This window comes from Sturnira hondurensis, unplaced genomic scaffold (assembly GCF_014824575.4).
Source record: "Sturnira hondurensis isolate 20B ecotype Veracruz unplaced genomic scaffold, ASM1482457v3 Scaffold0018728, whole genome shotgun sequence".
Lineage (NCBI taxonomy): Eukaryota > Metazoa > Chordata > Mammalia > Chiroptera > Phyllostomidae > Sturnira > Sturnira hondurensis.
Genome location: NW_028091359.1, coordinates 369,708 through 390,425, shown reverse-complemented (window position 1 = coordinate 390,425; position 20,718 = coordinate 369,708). Strand labels below are relative to the sequence as shown.

Here is a 20,718-nt window from a genome sequence, read left to right as displayed (position 1 = left end):
TGAAATCTTTAAAAAAATTTTTCATTAAATGGCATGAAAAATTCATGTATCAATGCAAACTATTTAATGAGAACAATTATGTGATGCACAAATATTTCAAACAATATCCTTATACTTTCCTCAGCTACACAATTTCATTCCTATCTGACAATAAAGCCTGAGAAGAGAAAATGATAATTACAAAACAAGCTGCTAATGAAAGAAATAATGGTGAGAATGGTATCACTTATAAGTGTGATATACAGTGCTGGATTTGGTAAGGATATGAACTATAAATTTGGTGCTAATAAGTGACAATAATGGTGATAAGGCAATGAAAATCCCATCCATTGGGACTTTAAGAGCCTGAACTCTGGAGTCAGATTACTTGGGTCTGTAAAGTCTAACTGCACCACTGACTATGAGGTCATATCTGGGCAAGTTACTTTTTTACATCTCAGAGTTTTTCCTTCTATAAAACAGGAATGAGACAATACATGTAAAAAGCTTGGTAGAATACCAGGACACCCAAAATGCTCAACATCTGTTAACTTTATTGTCATTCATATTCTCTTGTTTTTTTTTTTGTAAAACCAACTTGTTGAAAGAAAAAGAGCCCATAAAACTTTGGGGGACACAATGTGCAGTCTAAGATTTAAAACAAATAGTCAACATTAGTTGTACATTTATTCTTGAGTGGCTAGTTGAAACCATTTTACATTACAGGCAATGACTTAAAATTCTGTTCTATCTTGACACTATAGTTCTAGACATAACGTAGCATAATGTGCACAGTGAGACTGACAGCAGACAGCCTTTTTTTTTCTTTTTTTAGAGAGGGGAAGGGGGAGAGAGGGAAATATCAGTGTTGTTGCATCTTGAGCGCCCCCTACTGGGGACCTGGCCTGCAACCAAGCATGTGCCCAGCCTGGGAATTCAACCAGCGACCCTTTGATTCACAGGCCAGCACTCAACCAGAGTCACACCAGCCAGGGTGACAGCTTTATTTTTATATGCCTCAGGATGCACTGGATCCCACCACCGTATTATCTAGTGTTCTGGAATGTGAGGTGTCTGGGCTTTTTAGCGAGTTACATAAAAGCAATGTCATCTTCTTCCTACTGCTCTCTCCAGATTCTGGGGATTCTACTCCTGTTCTTACTGTCTCTAGCCTTATAACAAATCCTTCATTTCTTCAATTTAGTGCCTGCCCCTTGGATTAGGGAACAGCGAAAATCAGATAACCTATATGAGTTCCAATCCTGGCTCCACCACTTTCCTAGCCGAGTCATCATGAAAAGTCACTGAACCTCCCCAAGCATCAGGTCCTCCCATCTGTGTATACAACATGGTCCACGTAAGAGGGCTCTTCTGAGAGTAAATGACATAAACCTCGTAGCACTCAGCAGGCAATGACACAGAAAGTAATTAAATGTTTCCAGGGCCACAGTTCCAACCATTTAAACCATGTTTAAGGGTCGGTCGTCAAGGAGCATTTTCGCGCCTCTAGATACAGCCGTGGGCGACAGCTGCGGCGACTGAGCTGACGCCTGAGGGCGGGAGAACAGATAGAAGCGGCACAAACGGCGGCTCGCGTCCAACAGCCTAACGTCGGGAGTGGTTACCTTTGCTGAGCTCGGAGGGCTTCACGTCTAAGAGTTCCTCAGCAGTCTGAAAACCTGCAGACACCATCTTCACCCGCACTGCTGGGGACAAGGGGAAACTCAATAAATCCCGCTGCATTTCAAAGCCAGGGGGGAACGCGCGCAGCCGCTCACAGCTGCCAACCCCGATACGGCCGAATCCCGCACGCCGGCGTCCGACCGTGCCGCGTGACGTCAGGCGTAAACCGGAAGGGGCGGGGTCTCCTGTCTGGCGGCACGAGGCCTTGTGCTTTGCCGCTCTGCGGAGGCATACTAAATTGCTAAACGGCTGCGTTATTTCTGTCGTGAATCTTACAAATCCCACTGCAGTTCCCTCATTAGAAGTACACTCTCACAGTAAAAAGATAGATGGAGACCTAAGGATTGAAAGCCAGGCTCAGTGGACCCTAAGCACCACATTTTCTCATTTCTGCCCTGGCCCATTGGATGAAACCTTAGGCTCATCAGTAAGATTGATCGCCTGAGTGGGAATAATGCGTGCACACACTGGCCAGTTACGTGTTTGGGATATGAAACGGATGTATGAGGGTTAATCCCTGTCCCCATTATAGCGTTCCAGCCTCAGCCTTTCTCGCCTGTTACCCCCATGCGTGGCCCCTCAACTTTCCTGCCTTCGCCCTCGCGAGGAATTGTGGGCTAGCCCGCCACCTCCGCGAGGATTGCTCCGCGCCCCATTCCGGCCTCCACCCACGCCTTTCCGCGAGTCCAGATTGGAAAAGGTGGATTCTGAAACCGTTGACTCTTAACGGCCTGTCTATCTTAGGAAGTAGCTGGAAAAAATAAGCAGGTAATATCCCCATAGTGGGTTGAGCGTGGGCACCCCCTGTTCTGCGATGGGGTAGTTGAGCTACGCAAGAGTTCGTGTTCTGGTACAGAGTTCGGAATGGACCGCTTCTAAAACAGGACCTTAAGAGACTTGAGAGTTGATTTACGAAGTCTTTCCTTGCCTGGGTGAGTTAGGATTTCTTTCAGGAACTGGGGGACGATTTTCAGCTTACTTTTCTTTCTAAAAGAACTCCCTAAATAGTGCAAATTAGAGCGCTTAAATACATAATATCTGAGAAAGAAAAAGTATGTTGACCACGTTAGCAAATCTTAACCCATTTCAAGTGCTCGCAACAGTTCCACGAGGGAAAAAACACAGGAGCTCATAGTACAGTTTTCTTGAAGCCAAAATTAAAGCCTAGTACTCTTTTTTTTTTCCTACCGCGAGCTACCTTAAAATGGCAGAAATCAAGAATTGTCTGTCTCCCGTTTGGTACGGCAGAGAAGGTCTGGTAGGGCTGATCAAAATGTGGTTTGTTTGCCACTCGATACGTTGCGTGACCTCTGGTATTATCCACATATCGGCACACAGTGAGCATTTCATATAAGTTGTCCACAGGGAGAATTCATGCTTATGCTTATAAAGTAACCAGTGTCTTGGGCGAAAAAGAGATGGCATTAATACATTAAAAGATAGCTCTTCAGTTAGTTTGCTCGAATTCAGTGGAATCTGTCGTGGTTAGAATTGTGTTTTATTGGCATTGAAGAGTTAATAAACTACAGGTAGTTGACTGTATCTGTAGCTGTACAATTGTTATCTCTGTCTTATGCTGACGCTTGAGTTGTATGTAATTACTGTTTTCATCTTCATTCTCAAGACTTTTAAAAAATCTCTGTATAATCACCCTGGGTAGTGTGGCTCAGTTGGTTGGAGTGTTCCCCTGTACACCAAGAAGTTGGGGGTAGTATTCCCATCAGGGCACATGCTTGAGTTGGGCCGGAATCCCTGGTGGGGCACAGGGGTCTGTTGCCGGTCCATCCCCAGCGGGTGTGCGAGTGAGAGGCAGTAGGATTATGAGATTATAGCATCTTCCTGTAGTGTCAGGTTTACTCAAATAGGTTTTTAGAGAAGAATTGAATGATTTAATTGGTAAGCCATTTAAAACTATTAAATAAGCATTAATACAGGGTGTGGCAGAAGTAACGCCTGCTTGTGTGTGGTTGGTAGGGTAATAATATGGGTGTAGTAATTTATAGTTTTAATTTTAACATTTCACCTAAAATTTCATATGCTGTGCTTGAGTGTGATATTGTTATGTTACATAATTACGTGCTTATGATTTTATAATAAAATATTTTGTAATAAATAGGGCATTATTTGTGCCAGACCATGAGTGTGTAGCTTTTTAATATGGAAGCTTCACAAATTTGTGTGTCATTCTTGTGCATGGGCCATGCTGATCTCGGTATTGTTCCAATTTTAGTATATATGCTGTCTAAGCTAGTACCTGGTAATATTTATTATCCAGACATAAATATGTGGATTAATAACCTTTGCCTAAGACAGGATATGTTCTTTTTGAAGTATGAGTCTAAGAGGGCTCAAGAATCACGAGAAAGTTGAAGGGTATGTTGAAACCTTGCTTATTCTTGCCTGGGAGGGGAGACAGTCTTAAGAAGGTGGGTTTTGAACAGTGAGGGCCATCAGCGTGGGAGTGTAGGAGATGTCCCTGTGTGAGGTTTTCCCTAGTTCAGTTGGTTCAAAATTAGAATTAGTGTATGTGGGATTTTTCAAGTAAAGGTGATCTTTCGTCACATATTTGGAAGAGCATGTTTAGTACTTGCGCTTGAAACTTTGAACTGACAAACTATTTTTAGCAACCCCAGTGGGCTGGGATTTTAAACACAGTTTTGCCAAATTTCATCTTTTTAGATGAAATCAAAATTGAAATTTAGATGCAAATTGACCTTTCATTTATGTAGATAGTACCTTGATGACCTGCACCAGACCTCACAGTGATGTCATTAGTTCCAAACTCTTGAAGGAAAGAGCAAATTTATCTTGTTAATTTTTGAATCTGTAGATTACCTTTACCTTTGTTTTATTTGAAGAGCACCACTAACTATCCTAGGAAAAGGATGCATAAATGAGATCATCAAAAAGGGTGGGATATGTAGATAAGGGCAGTGATTGCTGATAGTGCTCACACTAGACATACATCTCCTAAGATTTTGACAATATCCAGATGTACAAAATATTGCTGCATGGTAATTGTAGTTGGGAGAGTCTTTATTTCAGAAGACGGTCAATGGAATGCATGATAGAAGACATTCAATGCATGATTGAATCTGAGGGTTAAGTGCCTGTTGATACCATCAGCTTGTACTTCCCTGGCAGGAGAGATGCCATGATCAGGAGTGTGTTTTCCCAGAGTGAAACTCAGTTGTTGTACCCTGGAAGTGTTGACTCCCGTGATTCGCCCAAATGTGGGAAACTTGACTGCATAATTCATGGTAGTGGGTACTGTGTTTGTACTCTCCCCTAGTCAAGTCTGTTTAAGGGAATACTTTGGTAAGGTATTTCTGGGGGGAGGCTAGGTGTATACATTCTTTGTTGTTTCTTTGTCTACTTCATAGTCAGCAAATTTAGTATTTTCTCTAGGTTGGCATCTATTCTGTCTTGTTCTTACATGTGTTTCTGTGGCTGGCCTGTTTCCTTTTTTCTATTCAGGGACCCTGTAGTAACAGGAGGCCCACCTGGATAGTTTAGGGTAGTCTCTCCACCTCAAATTCTTAAATCACATCCGCAAAATCTCTTTTGTATTAAGTAGGGTAACACAGTCACAGAGCTATTGAATGATGTCACTGAAATGTGCTTGGGGTTTGCAAATGAGTGCAGTGTCTTGTTTACATTGTACATACACATTCCTGATTTTTGCAAATATTACAGGAAACCAAAATGTTATTGTTTGGCTTTTACTGTGGAGTTTTTGGAGAAAGCTTTTATTTTGTGATGGTCTAGGACTTTCATGAAGAGAGTGACCATATGTGTTGAGTGTTTGAAATCTGAGGATGAGATGCCTGGAAATGCCAGCAACTCATACTTACCCGTCAGGGGATATACTGTGATCATGAAGGTGGTCACCCATTGTACTCTGGGTGTGCTGATTCCTGCAATTTCCCCAACTGTGGAAAACTTGACTGCATAATTTGTGGTAGTGGGGGGCTGTGATTCTGCTTTCCTCTGTTTTAGTCTATGTTCAACAGCGGGCGTGGCTTAACTGTGTGCATGTTGTTGATTCACATACACCGAAGTTGTCTAGCAGAGTAGGGTGTAATTATTCAGTTGACCAGTAGAGGGCTGGCTTCACACTACTTATCTACATGTGTTTTTGCACCTAATTGTTATGAAGATAAACAGGAAGAAGATGTCTCCAGGGAGCATTGAGCAAAAGAACACACGTAGGGCAAAGGATAAAGGGGGTGCAGAATTTAAGGGGGAATGTCTTAAGTTTGTTGAGCAAGAATGTTAAGTATAAGTTATTTTGCAGAAGGCTGGGAATTTTATAATTTATCACTTAGACTTTCCTAAACTGGGTAGTTATATTAGATGGGGTTTTCACTCCCATTCATGTATGTCTCATTAGCTGTATTTTTAGATTTCCCCCCCAAAATTAAATACTGGACTACAGTATAATATGTGCTAGTGACAGTCTTCTGTGTTTTCTCCTAGACTTTGTTTTTGTTTTCTCCCCAAAATAATTTTATTAGAGTTATGCACGTGATTTTATAAACACCCATGTAGAAAGGCTCAATCTGAAAAAAATAACCCCTGACCCAGTCTTTCTTACCCTGTCCCTTTCCCTCTTCCCAGAGTACTACTTTTAAAACTCTCTTAGTTGTTTCTTCAGTTAACTCAGTAAATAATATTCTGTGCTAGCACTTACACTAAGGATTTAGCTGAAATTCCCCATCACAGTACCTTTCCTCCTCTGTCCTTTTCTTATATTTGTGGTACAATTTTTAGTTCTTCAGTTGACTCCCTTAGTAACTTTAAGTTGTATACCTTTATTACTTGTTGACACCTCTCTTGGAAAAATGAGAATATTGGCAAGACTTTGGGGTTTAAAAGAAAGTGTTATTATTTTGCCCCTTCTACTTATCAAAAAAAATTAATTTAATGTGTTGTAGACTATGTAGGGTGATAGAAGAAAGGGTGGGAAGAAATGCCAGTGGTAGTTTTTGTTGAGTCAATAAAAAATTGAGTCAGTTAAAAAAAAGAAATATGAATGGTAGGAAAATATGAAGTATTTACCACTTGTGAGTAGTACTGACTTTTGACTTGTTTTTTAAGTGTTTATTGGTGGTACGTAGAAATACAATTGAGCCTTGGCCGGTGTGGCTCAATGGATTGAGGGCTAACCAGTGACAAAAAAAGGTCGCTGGTTCAGTTCCTGGTCAGGGCACATGCCTGGTTGGGGGTGTGTGAGAGGCAACAGATCTGTGTTTCTCTCCCTCTCTTTCTCCCTCCCTTCCCCACTCTCTAAAAATAAAATGTTTTTTAAAGATAAATATAATCAATTTTTATATATTAATTTCGTATCCTGAGACTGCTAAATTCAGTTCTGAGTTTTAATAGGGTGTTTTTGGATAAATGCTTAGAATTTTCTATATAAACTATCATAATATGTGAATAAAGACAGGTTTACTTCTTTCTCTCTGAACTTTATTCAGCTTTTATTTATTTTCCTTGCCTTATGCTCTTGCTAGGATCTTAAGTAAAATGTTGAATAAAAGTGGTTAAAGTAGTCACACTTATTTTCATCCTAATCTAGAGGAAACGCATTCTGTCTTTCACCATTAGGTCTATTAGTTGTAGGATTTTTATAATACCATTTATCAAGCTAATCATACTTTGCAAAGTTATTCTCATAAGTGGGTATTGAATTTTAACTAGTTTTTCTGCATTTGCTTAATCTGCTGATATGCAAAGTTATGAGGATTGAGCTTTCTAATGTTAAACCAACTATGCATTCATATATAAACTCCACTTCATTCAATTTATTACCCTTTTTGTATATTGCTAGATTTGGTTTGCAATTTTAATGAAATTTTGTGTCTATGTCCATAGGGAGAATAGTCCATAGTTTTCTTATATGGTCTTTATCTGTCTTAGTATCAAAGTAATACTGGTTTCATGAAATAAATTGTCTCTTTTCCTTTGGTGCCCCTCTGGTGTTGCCATGGCCACCACCCCACTGCCCAGTGTTAGAACAAGTGGTTCCCAAAGTCTCCCTTCTGCCAAGGTGTCCTTGATGCGAAGATCTGCATATTTTTCTTTTTCCTTTTTCTTTTTTAAGAAAGAGAGGGGAAAGGAGGGAGAACAAGAGGGAGAGAAACATTGATGTGTGAGAGATAAATCAGTCTGTTCCCTCTCGAATACCCCCAACCAGGGACTTGGACCAAAACCCAGGCATGTGCTCTGCCTGGGAATCGAACCAGCGACCTTTTGATTTGCTGACTGGTGTTCAATCCACTGAGCCACACTAGCCAGGGCTAAGGTCTAAGTCTTTGATCTGTGGCAGAAAAAGGCAAAAGTGGATGAGTTCCCATTCTGTGGCTACATGGTTTCAGATGCATGTGAGCAGCTCTCCTGTGAAGTCCTGGAGGCTGCCTGTATTTGTGCCAACTAACACATGGAAAGGTGTGGCCAAGATGGCTTTCATATCTGACTGAGTATGGTTCTCCGCCTTCCACAGCAACCTCATCAACAAGATGCTGTCCTGTGCTGGGGCTGCAGGGTCTGGACAGTTATATGGATGCCTTCAGAAAGCCCCAGGACTTAGTGTCTAGGGTCCACATTGGCCAAGTCACCATGTCCATCTGCACCAAACTGCAGAGCAAGGAGTATGTGATTGAGGTTCTAGTCTGGGCTAAGTTCAAGTTCCCTGGTCGATAGAAAAGCCACATCTCTAAGAAGTACTGTGCTTTACCAAATTTAATGCAGACAAATTTGAAGACATGGTGGCCAAAAAGTGGCTTACCTCAAATGGCTCTGGGGTCAAATACATCCCTAATCATGGCCCTCTGGACAAATGGTGGGCCCTGCACTCCTGAGGGCTTCAGTGTTGTTCCTTATTTACACCAACAAATCTTATTTCCTGTCCAAAAAAGAAATTGGTAAATATTCCCTCCTCTTCTATTTCCTCAGAATTGCGTTAATTAGTTTTAAGCAGAAGTGTGACCTGATTGGACTTGGGCTTTAGCAGGATCCCTGGCTGCTCTTGCTAATAGACTGAGGCAGCAAGGACTGAAGAAGGAAGGTCAGAGACTACTGCAAACTTTCAGGCAGGAGGTGAGAGGGCCTTGTCCCTAAGGGGTAGCCCTGGAAGTTGTGAGGAGTCAGATTCTGAACATCTTTTTAAGGAAAAAAACAAGAAGACTTGCTTGCTCAGGATTAAATGTAGGGTATGAGAGGAAGGAAAGGAGGAAAAGATGATCCCCAAATCTGATCTATACTTTTAATACCTTTTTCACCTATGAAAAAGGTATTTTAAAAGGGTATTAAAGAGGTAACAATCTAGGGGGCTGTCCCTCGTGCTCCTCCTTTCCACCCACCTCCACTCACTCTCGGGGAAGCGAGGGTAGCAACATATCAAGGTACTCATAATCATGAGGGAAAGGGCGGTGTCCGTCATGAAACTTACCTTTATTCTTTCAAGCCTTTATATTATGAAAAACTTCTAATGTAAACTACAATAGAAGATACCCCCATTTAACCACACCCAGCTGTGTAAGTGATCAACTCAAGGCCAATCGCGTTTCACCTATATCTCTACACCCTAAATCCCCCATCGTGACTATTCTGAAATAAACCTCATGGGTGTTATAGTGTTTCAGCCTCGATTATTTTATTATTTCAGTATGTATCTATAAAGAAAAGGGCTCTATTTTTACTTGACATTTATAACTGCTTTACTGAGGTATAATATACACGATAACATTCATCCATTATATAGTTTATTGGTTAATATATTTATACAATTGTCCAACCATCACTACAATACAGTTTTAGAGCATTTTACGACAGGCCCCCCAAATTCCACTGTTCTCATTTTCATTCATTCCTGGTTCCCATTCCCCAGCCCTAGCCATAGGCAACAACTGATCTAGTTTCTGTCTCTGTAGATTTACCTGATCTTGAAATTTCTTATAAAATGGAGTCTCATGGTTTATACTGTTTTGTGTCTGACTTCTTTCACATAGCATGTTTTTTGGGTTCATCCATATTCCTGCATTTATCATTATCTTGTTCCTTTTTATTGCTAAATGGATATACCACATATTGTCTATTCATCCTACTTTTTTTTAAGATTTTATTTATTTATTTTTAGAGAGACGGGAAGAGAGGGAGAAAGAGAGGGGGAGAGAGATCGATGTGAGAGAGATACATCGACTGGTTGCCTCTCACACAATCCCACGGGGGACCTGGACTGCAACCCAGGCATGTGCCCTGACCGTGAATTGAACCAGTGACCCTTCGGTTCACAGGCCAGTACTTAGTCCACTGAGTCACTCCAGCCAGGGCATATCAGTCCTTCTCTTGATAAGACACCTGAGTTATTTCCAGTTTTCAGTTTATTATAAATATGCCTTTATGGGCATTTGCATATAAGTCATTACGTAGGCACATGTGTTTTCATTTCTCTTGGCTAAAAACATAATGAGAGCCCTGGCTGGTGTAGCTCAGTGGATTGAGTGCGGGCCTGCGAACTACACGATCGAGGTTCGATTCCCAGTCAGGGCACATGCCTGGGTTGCAGGCCAGTCCCCAGCAGGGGATGCACAGGAAGCAACCGTACATTGATATTTCTCTCCTCTCCTTCCCTTCCTCTCTAAAAGATAAATAAATAAAGTATTTAAAAAAAACATAATGAGAAAAATGGCCCAATTATATGGTTAGTGCATATTTAGCTTTTAAAGAAACAACTGGGGATGGGGAGATGGGTTAAAAATGTAAAGAGGAATAAAAGGTACACACCTCCAGTTATATTTAAAAAAATAAGCCACAGGGATGTAATGTACAACATAGGGAAATTAGTCAATATTATTATCATAATAACTTCGTATGGTGACCAATAGTTACTAAACTTATTGTGCTGATCACATAGTAAGGAATGTAAGTGTGGAATCACTATGCTGTATACCTGAAGCTGATGTAATATTGTATGTCAACTGTACTTTAATTAAAAATAAAGAAAAAATTGCCAAACTTTTTCAAAGTAGCTTTACCATTTTGCATTCCCACCAGCCATGCATGAGGGTCCCAGTTTGCCCACATTCTTGCCAGCATTTAGTATTGCCAGCTTCTTTGAATTGTGATCATTTTTCGGTAGGTGTATAGTGTAGTTTTAATTTTTCCAAGTATTTATGATATTAGCATCTTTTTCTGTGTTTATTGGCCATTCATATGTCATCTTTGATGAAATATCTATTCAAATTTTTTTATTTCCAGTTTTAATTGGGTTGTTTTTCTTATTATTGAGAAGGACTCTATTTGCTAATTGATTCTTAAAACTGAATTAGGGTGACCTTGGTTAATAAAATTATGTAGGTTTCAGGTGTAGTATTCTGTAATACATTATCTGTACATTGTATTGTGTGTTTATCACCCCAAGTTTTGAGTTAATTTTTTAATAAAGTGTGAGGTAGGGTACCATTCAGTTGTCCCGACATTACTGTTGAAAAGACTCTTCTTTCCTCCATTGAATTGTTTTGTCACCCTATTGAAAATTAATTGTTAGTCATTATAAGGGTTTGTTTTCTGGATTCTCCGGTTCTATCCCATTGATATCTGTTCTTATGCCAGTACTACACCGTTATTACTGTTGCTCTGCAGTGAGTTTTGAAGTCTGGAAGTATGAGCCCTCCAACTTCTTTTTTTCCTCTCTCTCTTTTTTTGCTATTTTGTTGGCATTTCCTTTTAAAAATGGCACAAGCCTAGGCACGAGGGAATTGTTTGGGGGCAGAGGGCAGGTAAAAGAGATATTGAACACAGAAGTGTATGAAGCTGCCAAGAACTGCTGAAGAACTTAAGACTCCTTAGTTTCCTTGATTAGTGTGAAAACTTCCAAAGCGTTTTATTTACAGTTGCTGTAGCCTGTAATTCCCAAGCAAAGGTTACAGTTTTTTCTAGATAAGCTAGACATGAGGGGGAGAGGGGACAGCAAGGGGAAGTTATGTCATGGGGCAAAGGATGTGGGTATGCAGATAAATGCAGTGCATGCTCAGATCTTCAGGAACGCCAGGTATTCTGAAGATGTCAGAAAAAAATTAGAAGCAATATTGAAGCTTCTGTTTCTTGAAATATCTAATGATACTAAAGTAGGTTTTATGAGTACTGGCTTTTGTAGTTACCATGTATAAAAAGTCTTGTGCATGGAAGAGTCTAGAGGCTGGCCAACATGCCAATTCATACTTACCTGGTTGAGGAGATACCCTGATCACGAAGGTGGTTTTTCCAGGGTGAGACTCAGTCACTGTTCTCCAAGTGTGTTGAGCCCTGCACTTTCCCCAAGTGTGGGAAACTTGACTGTATAACTTATGGTAGTGGGGACTGTGTTTGTCCTCTCCCCTGATAACTTATGTTGGGAGAGTAGTTGTCTTTTTTGACTGATGTGGCTTAGTGACTGAGTGCTGACTTGATAGCCAGTTGTTAATCAAAGGGTTGCCTGTGTTTTGGGTCACATTCCCTGTACAAGAGCAACCACACATCCACAGGTTGGTGTTTTTCTCCCTCTCCCTTCCTCCCTTCCCCTCTCTCTAAAAATAAATAAATAAATAAGTAGAATCATTTAAAAAAAGTAAAGAGTAGTTGTCTTGCCATTTTATACTTTGTCAGGTAACATGGCTTTTTAAGTTACTTGGATTTTCCTGGCTGGCGTAGCTCAGTTGATTGAGCTTGGACTGCAAACCAAAGGATTGAAGGTTTGATTCCCAGTCAGGGCACATGCCTGGGTTGTGGGTCAGGTCCCCAGTGGGGGCCATGTGAGAGGCAACCACACATTGATATTTCTCTCTCTCTTTCTCTTTCTCCCTCCCTTCCCCTCTTTAAAAAATAAATCTTAAAAAAAATAAGTTACTTGGATTTTCACACAACAATGATTTGTTTCATTTTCATTTTCTTAAACCTTTTCCTGTATTATTTTTCTAATTTATTTAGACTACCTATTTGGTAATCTTGCCCCCCTTTTTATTAGAAATTTTTCCTGTTTAGAATAAATTCTATAAAGGCAGGGGGTTTTTTTGTTAAATTGATTTGAGAGAGAGAAAACATCAATTTGTTTTTCTACTTATGTATCCATTCATTGGTTGATTTTCTCATATGTGCCCTGACTGGGAATTGAACCGAAATCTTGGCTATATCTTACCATGTCAGGAGGATGCTGTAACCACCTGAGCTACCTGGGGAGCCTGTGTGTGGTCTTAATTCTTTAAAATTAAGACTATAGTTTTAAGATTTCTGTTTTGATATTTATTAGTTTTTAAAGCCTGCAAGAATTAATACAAAACCCCATAGAATTAGGGATGGAATGTGGAATGGTTACTTTTATTTTTTTATTTTTTTTAAACTCTTTTTTTAAAAGATTTTATTTGTTTATTTATCTTTAGAGGGGAAGGAGAGAGGGAGAGAAACATGAATGTATGGTTGCCTTTTGTGCATCCCCTGCTGGTAGTTAGCCTGCAAGGAACCGGCCTGCAACCCAGGCATGTGCCCTGACTGGGAATCGAACCGCGATCATCTGGTTCACAGGCCCGTGCTCAATCTGGTTACTTTTAAAATCAGAACTTGTTACCCCCTAAAACATGTTGTTCTGTTTGGCTTGTTTTCCTCTCTCTTAAATTTGAGGATGAGGAACTATTAAGTCAGCTGCCTGGGATTTGTGATGTGGTTATGTACCTGAAAGGCTATGTGAGCCAAAAGCCTTTTAAAGAATTTTATTAAATTTTTATTTTGTGATTTATTTCAGAGAGAGAGAGAGAGGAAAGGGGAGAGAGCAAGAGAAACATTGATTTGTTGTTTCATTTGTTTTTGTACTCATTGGTTGATTCTTGTGTGTGTCCTGACCAAGGATCGAACCCTATCGGGATGATGCTCCAACCAACTGAGCTACCTGGCCAGGGCAGGGTCCAGTGATTCTTAATCTTCAGAGTGTAAGAATTACTTGAAGGCGAATGTCCAGTACTGGGGGTGGAAAATGGGCTACTGGAGAGTGGCTAGGCCTCCTCCATGAAGGCAAATCTAGTGGGAATCAGAGCTGTCAGAACAACCACTATGATATGGGCAAGAGTAGCAAGATGCCGCAGCATGCCGTCTACATAATGAGGTGCATCCTACAAGATAGTCATATTTTTTTGGCACCTTCAAGGCTTTCACCAGCATGTGAATTTGATACTATGAGATTGTGATGAATTCAGGAAGACCAAGCCAAAGAACTCAAAACAAGCAGAAAGAGAAGAGAAATGAGCCCTCAGTCTGGTGCTGCTTAGAGGGGAGAACTTAGTCTCAGTGACAGTAAAGGGACCTCCTCAAATATACTGGTACTTCCAGAGTACCACTTGCTGGAGTTGCTGGGGGCCCAGGGATCAGCAGGGCTGCTGGCGGAGGAATCCCAGCTGTTGTTCCCATGCCCCAGGCCCCTGCAGGACATACTGCGCCTGTCAGATGGTTTGTGGGCCATCCCAACAGGTGATGACCCCACAAAGAGAGGCACTGTTGCAGCTGCTGCAGCTGCTGCAGCTGCTGCCACAAACGAGTATTGCAGAGGCCTCAACCCAGTACCTCCCAGCTGTGAGTGTCCTCCCCCACCTATGAACCAGTGGGTAACCCATATAGGCATGATGGGCTCACTTCCTGGTATGAGGCCCCCCATGGGTACCCCCTGGACGAGGAACTACAATGGGCCTGCCCCTCCCCCAGGAATGCGAGCCTTTCTTTAACCTTGGCCACAGAGTTATGAAAGTAGCTCCACAGTGCTGGCTGGTGTGGCTCAGTGGACGGTGCCAGACTTCAGATTAAAAGGTTGTCAGTTGTTGGTTGAATTCCTGGCCAGGGCACATACCTGGGTTTTGGGCCAGGTCCCCAGTTGGGGGCATGCAAGAGACGATGGACCAATGCATCTGTCACACATCGATGTTTCTCTCCCTCTTTTTCTTCCCCTTCCTTCCCTTCTTGCTAAAAATAAAATAAAATAAAAGAGAAGAGAAGAATATGTTATTTAAAACAGAAACAGTAGCTCCAGAGGGGCAGAGGACACGGCTCCCCAGAGATGTGTTACCACAGACCTGTTTGTTTCTTATTCAGGATCATCTGATTTGCCTTACAGGGTCCCTCCCCCAGGAATACTCCCACTAAGGCCCTAGACTCACCTTGGCCCTCCCCCAGCTCCCTGCCTGTTTCTTGACTGTACATAGTCCTTTTATTTCCTTGTGGCCTGAAACAAATTTATTATAAACTCTCAGTAGGCTATTAATGGGGGGCAGGGGGAAAGAATTACCTGGAGGACATGCTAAAAGCACACCCATGGGCCTTATCCCCAGACATTCTGATTCAGTGGGTGATGTTGATGCAGATGGTGATGGCTTGTACTTTGAGAAACACTGTTAGGATAGAGTTCACTGCACTTTTGAAAAAAAAGAAGCTAAATATTCTTACTCCTATAAAAAGGATATGTCACAGGTGGGCACAGGTAACCAAGTTCTTAGTGATTGCAGACAAAGAATTGAACCGAACACACAGAATTTATAGCAGAGAGAGAGAGAGCAGATTTATTAAGTGCTATTACACTCCAGAGAATATGGGAGCAGGCCAACTCTGAGCAGAGATTGACCTCAGGGGCTGGAGGGATTCTATTCTTACAGGGCAGAACTTTCCTGGCTAGTTTGGGTGGGAGTTTTGTACATGTACTAGTAGTTGTATTACTTTAAAACTACTACACATGTGGTTTCCCGTGATTTTCCTTGATTGGCCACGGGGGAAGGGGGGGCCCACAATGTTAATTTATGGTAATGCTATTATAATGAAGCAGGGGTCCTGTAGCATCTTCTGAGCAGGTGCATTCATGATTCACCATGATTCAGCGCTTTTCTAGAAATCGGGAATAACTGATCTTAGAACAGGGTCTCTGGCCTGTATCAAAGGGGGCTCCTCCAGAGTTTCCTCCTTCCTGATTATTTCCTGCTTCAGATACGTGGGTGTGATTGTATTAGAGTGGTTCTCAATTTTGTCAGCCCAGAGTCTTTTGTAAGAAATAGTAATGTTCCCTTTACTATCCTAAAGATATTCATAGAAAATTTGAGCTACATATACTTCCCCCATAAATGATATAATGTTCTAACTGAACATAATGGAGAAATCGAAAGTTAATATGCCCTGGCTGCTGTGGCTCAGTTGGTTGCAGGGTCATCCTGTAAACTGAAAGGCTGTGGATTCAATTCCTGATCAGGGCATGTGCCCAAGTTGCAGGTTTGATCCCCAGTTGGTCCATAAACAAGAAGGCAGCTGGTAGATATTTCTCACATTAATACTTCTCTCTCTCTCCCCTTCCTTCTTCCTTCCCTCCTCCTTCCTCATTCTCTAAAAGCAATGAAAAAGTGCCCTTGGGTGAGGATTAAAAACAAGTAAAATGTTATAATAACGTCTCTCAATATGTAAATGCATGACTACATAGGAAACCAAAAAAAGTTCCTACAAATTTTCAAAAGTACCCCTTTAAATGGTGGCAGAGTCACTGAGAACCACTGGTTTAGGTGGAGGTTTGAAACAGCAGGGGAGAGGGAATTAAAAAGATACATATAAAAGGAAAGCCAAGCAGTGAAGACGTGGGTGCAAGTACATGAATTTGGAGCAGTAGGGTTACGGCCTCCTCCTGCAGAGCTGAGAAAATGAGAGTAGAGGAGGAGATGATTGTGGGATCTCAAACCAGATGGCCTGAGGAAATGTGCTATGTGCTCCTGTGTAAGGGAGCACGGTGAGGTGGTGGAGAGGTGAGTAAAATGGCATCTAGAGTCTGAAGAATCAGATGAACCCAGAGGTCAGGTCCCCTCCTACAGTAAGTAGACTGTAGGCCAAGACGTTTACCTAGTTCAAAACACGTAAAATGCTGGGAAAATAAAACAGCACCAAAACAGGTTTTTTAAATATATTTATCTAGCAAAAAAGAAACTCACAGCCTCTCTGTCATGGTGCATGCTTTTGACTCTTCTTACATGTCTTCTCACAAGACTTTCAGGATCAAGACATTCCTGTTCAAGAAACAAAAACAGAATTGGCCCATTACCCAATGGATTTGGATGAAAACTGTGAGAGGAGACAATGGAGAACCAAGCTGGGTCTATAAGAAATTGCACATGAGATGGCTAACATATTTATACTGTATTCAGGTTGCTTGCATCTTTCCATATCACTGAAAAGATCATGATTATCTGGATAGTCAGGCGTGTTTTATTGGAAAATTATTGGCAGAATGATTTTTATCTTTGCTAATATTTTTCTGTACCTGTAGGCTGGTTCACTAATGAATGAGAGACCTTTTAAAAACAAACAAAAACTCCGATCAGAAAGGAAAAAATCTATCCAATCCCTGCAGATGGACTCTGTGTATCCTCTGGAGGACATTTGTTCATCGCAGAAGCCTGGGGCTAGATTTTGACAGACCTTGAGCAGGAGACAAAGACGGCTGGGTGGGAGGTTGGACTGGACAGTTCCTCTACATTCTACAGGAACTTCCTGAGTAGAGAGATCCAGAGGCTAAAAGCTTGTCTAGAGTCGTGCCCTGTGAACCCTGACTTGCTGCCCAGATCTTGGGTTCTGAAACCCTCACTCTGCAGTTACACCCCGCTGGCAGGCATACTCCATTCGAAGCCCTGCTCCTCCCGTCAGGAGGAAATGGTGCAGGGCTGGTGTGGCACGTTGGTCTCTACGGACCATCTGAGTCCGGTTTGCAGCTAAAACAGCTTCGTATCCCTTTACTCAAGGAGAACTCCACACAGGGAGATCCGAAGACCTTCGGGTACAGAGAAAGTTGGTGCGGGAGGGCGGGCTGTTTGTGTCAGGAAAATATCTGAGCTGACGTCACTTAGGTCGGGGTGGAGGATGGGGAGTGGGAGGAGGAAACGATCTTGCTAAACCGTTGAGGAGGCGTGCAGCTGCTGGCCCTGACCCACTGGGCTGCGCGTGACGTAATCCCGGGAGGTGGAGTATGTAGATCACAGACGTAGGGCCATTTGGAGCCGCGTTTTTTGGGAAATCATGCATTGTATTTCACTGTTACCAGTACTAAGATATAGCACGAAGATCTGATTTTTTTTGTTGTTCATTGTATGTAGATAAAGGCCAATTACAGTCGTTTCAGGTGTCACCCGAACCGTACAGTGATGTGCCCAACAGTGGACCCTGCCTAGGAGAGAAGCAAATCATACTTACCTGGCAGGGGAGATACCATGATCACGAAGGTGGTTTTCCCAGGGTGAGGCTCGTCCATTGCACTCCGGCTGAGCTGACCCCTGCGATTTCCCCAAATGTGGGAAACTCGACTGCATAATTTGTGATAGTGGGGACTGCGTTCGCGCTCTCCCCTGGCTTTGCGTGAAAAAAAAAGCAGATATTGAAGTATTTATAGTTCTCACTTAGAGGTACTTTTTCTCTAGTTTTTGCCTGGTGGTTTTGTTGTGAATGTGAGATTTATTTTAGGTTTTGTTTTATTTTAGTGCAATGATATTAGTGAGGTTATTATTGGTAAATTGTGAGTTGTTGAGAGGTTAATGTACAGTGGAGTGTGTCTGTTAGAATGTCTAACAGGTCTCTCCCCTCCAATTTAGTTACTGAAGCTGTAGCCTAGGTATGTGAAAGAACATAAGCATTCTGCCCTTCCCTTACCTTTGAGTGCAGAGGATAAAGCTCCCATTGAGATACTTTCTGTATACCTAGGGAAAAGAAACATTCCCGGGAAGGGGAGTCAAAGCCAGAAAATTTAGTACAAACAGACCTTGTTAAAACAATTTTGATTTACCTTTAGCCTTCCCACACACATTAGTTATTTTTTTTTTACAATTGCTTCTTTGTTCAATCTCATATAAAAATCATTTAGGTTTTGTTACTTCTATGGGTCTCCATTTTCTCATGAAGGCACCTGTCTCAGGTAAACTTACATGAAATAAATGTGAATCCTTTTATGCTGTTAAATGATATCAGCCAGTTTTATACTTAGGCTCAGCCAGAGACCCTGAAAGGGAGAGATAGTTTTTTTAAAAATATGTTTTATTGATTATGTCATTACAGTTCTATTCCCCGCCTTCATTCCCCTCCACCCTGCATACCCCTCCCCCACCATTCCCCCCCTTTTATTTTATGTCCCCGCGTCTCAAGTTGTTTAGCTTCTATATTTCCCCTACTATTCTTGCCCTCCCCCCTATCTATTTTCTACCCACCGTCTATGCTACTTATTTTCTGTACCTTCTCCCCCCTTCTCCTCCCACTCCCCTGTTGCTAATGGGAGATGTAGTTTTGCCTGTGTACACAACAGCAAAGCCTTTGGTACTATAGTTGCTGCAGAATTGTCTTGCCCAGAGTGCCTAGCAAAAAGGGCAGAAAAAACGTGTCATCTGTTTTCATTGTCTAAAAAGAAAGAAGCACTCGGGTTGTTACCAAAGCCAGGCCGAATGCTTTTTTCTTCACGCCAACAGGGCACCTGTCCAGGAGCCGAATGGCCCAGGTATGGTTGGAGGGGCTTGAGGGTGTATGTTACACACATTGTCTTAGTCCTCACAGAAACCTTGTTAAGTAGGCAAGCATTTTACTCCTACTTTACAATTTGGGGAAATGGAGACAGAGAGACTGAGAGTAGTACCTAGGCTCAGAGTGGAGCTGCAAACTCAGCCCTGGCACCACAGCAGTGATGCTTTGCCCTGGGGCCGGGCTGTGGGCCTCTGCCTCCCAAACTGCCCTGCCCCGAAACTTGGGATTCAGATTCATCAAAACATCCATGTAAGAACCTGTGCCCAGAAGGCAAGGAATTGAAAACCATCCCCAGCTACCCATTGATGATTGTCTTCTAGATTGTCGCCAGGTGTAGCAACATCGAATTTATCCACTTGAAGTGTTAGTGATACAGAGTAACAAAAGGCGGGGTTATGTAGATGAGTAGCGTGGTGACTGCTGGTTTGAGTGTATTCAAGGGCAAAATTTCCTTTGGGCACCCAAAAGAAGTACTTTAATCTCTGTCCTATAAATAACACTGCTGTTTCCAACCGAAGACCTATAAAACTCACAGTATAATTCACCATGATTTTAAAGTGTGATGAGGACAATTGTGATGACTGGAACAAGAATACCACTCATACCTGGCAGAGAAAATACTGTGAACACAAAAGTTGTTTTCTTAGGGTAAGACTTGCTCATTGCACTCTTGGTGTGCTGACCTCTGTGATTTCCCCAAATGTGAAAGATTAACTGGATAATTTGTGGTAGTGGGGGCTGTGTTTACACTCTCCCCTGACAACCTAGTTTAAAAGTAGTGTTGATTTCCCAGCTTTGAGGCACTTTAATGTACTGAGCAGTAACCTGCATGGTAAAGAGTGGCCATGGTGACTTACACTCAATTTGTATATGTCTGGGTTACAGGCCTCCACAGTAGGAAATGAGTGATAGTTAACCACACACTGAGGTTTTCTTCCTTTCTAAAGAAGTAATTAAATAAGATGTTAAGAAAGTAGCCCTGGCTGGCGTAGCTCAGTGGATTGAGCGCGGGCCTGCGAACCAGATGATCGCGGTTCGATTCCCAGTCAGGGCACATGCCTGGGTTGCAGGCCGGTTCCTTGCAGGTTAACTACCAACAGGGGACGCACAAAAGGCAACCATACATTGATGTTTCTCTCCCTCTCTCCTTCCCCTCTAAAGATAAATAAACAAATAAAATCTTTAAAAAAAAAGATGTTAAAAAAGTAAAGGAGTGGCTTTGTTTTGGGTTTTTTTTTCACACTAGTATGAAGTACTGAAATGAGTTCGCAGCTAAAACTTCCAGTGAGAACTCTAAGGTGTTTGTGAAAATTTGGAAAAATTAGAATTTCTGTATCCTGCTGGTGGGAATACAGAAATGTTGCAACCACTATATAAAACAATATGGTATTTCAGTGAAACATGGAGTTTACCTATAATCTAGCAGTCCTGCTTTTTTTTTTTTTTTTACTTTTTTATTTATCTTCAGAGGGGAAGGGGAGAGGGAGAGGAACATCAATGTACAGTTGCTTCTGG

General features: G+C 41.8%; 1 protein-coding gene, 5 non-coding genes and 3 pseudogenes across 6 annotated transcripts in view; 7 read left to right on the top strand and 2 right to left on the bottom strand.

Moving 5' to 3' along the window:
• The window catches only part of RAD51C (RAD51 paralog C), a 31,051-nt gene extending 25,494 nt beyond the window's left edge, over positions 1-5,557 (bottom strand). The window contains exons 1-2 of the mRNA XM_037070011.1: positions 5,517-5,557; positions 1,605-1,882 (exon numbers count right to left, since the gene is read on the bottom strand). Of these exons, the coding sequence (XP_036925906.1) occupies positions 1,605-1,882; positions 5,517-5,557 (319 nt within the window). The remainder of the gene's footprint in view (positions 1-1,604; positions 1,883-5,516) is intronic.
• LOC119003847 (U6 spliceosomal RNA) lies at positions 3,813-3,916 on the bottom strand. The gene has a single exon (XR_005070049.1). It is a non-coding gene; the product is annotated as a U6 spliceosomal RNA (small nuclear RNA).
• Positions 4,792-4,953, top strand: LOC119003824 (U1 spliceosomal RNA). Its single transcript, XR_005070037.1, has one exon. It is a non-coding gene; the product is annotated as a U1 spliceosomal RNA (small nuclear RNA).
• On the top strand, positions 5,509-5,655 carry LOC119003823 (uncharacterized; annotated as a pseudogene).
• A 181-nt stretch (positions 5,656-5,836) lies between these two features.
• On the top strand, positions 5,837-8,525 carry LOC119003559 (60S ribosomal protein L10-like; annotated as a pseudogene).
• A 3,357-nt stretch (positions 8,526-11,882) lies between these two features.
• LOC119003821 (U1 spliceosomal RNA) lies at positions 11,883-12,044 on the top strand. Its single transcript, XR_005070035.1, has one exon. It is a non-coding gene; the product is annotated as a U1 spliceosomal RNA (small nuclear RNA).
• Positions 12,045-13,643: 1,599 nt separating this feature from the next.
• Positions 13,644-14,487, top strand: LOC119003558 (small nuclear ribonucleoprotein-associated protein B-like; annotated as a pseudogene).
• Positions 14,488-17,884: 3,397 nt separating this feature from the next.
• On the top strand, positions 17,885-18,046 carry LOC119003820 (U1 spliceosomal RNA). The gene has a single exon (XR_005070034.1). It is a non-coding gene; the product is annotated as a U1 spliceosomal RNA (small nuclear RNA).
• A 1,754-nt stretch (positions 18,047-19,800) lies between these two features.
• Positions 19,801-19,962, top strand: LOC119003822 (U1 spliceosomal RNA). The gene has a single exon (XR_005070036.1). It is a non-coding gene; the product is annotated as a U1 spliceosomal RNA (small nuclear RNA).
• Positions 19,963-20,718: the final 756 nt, after the last annotated feature.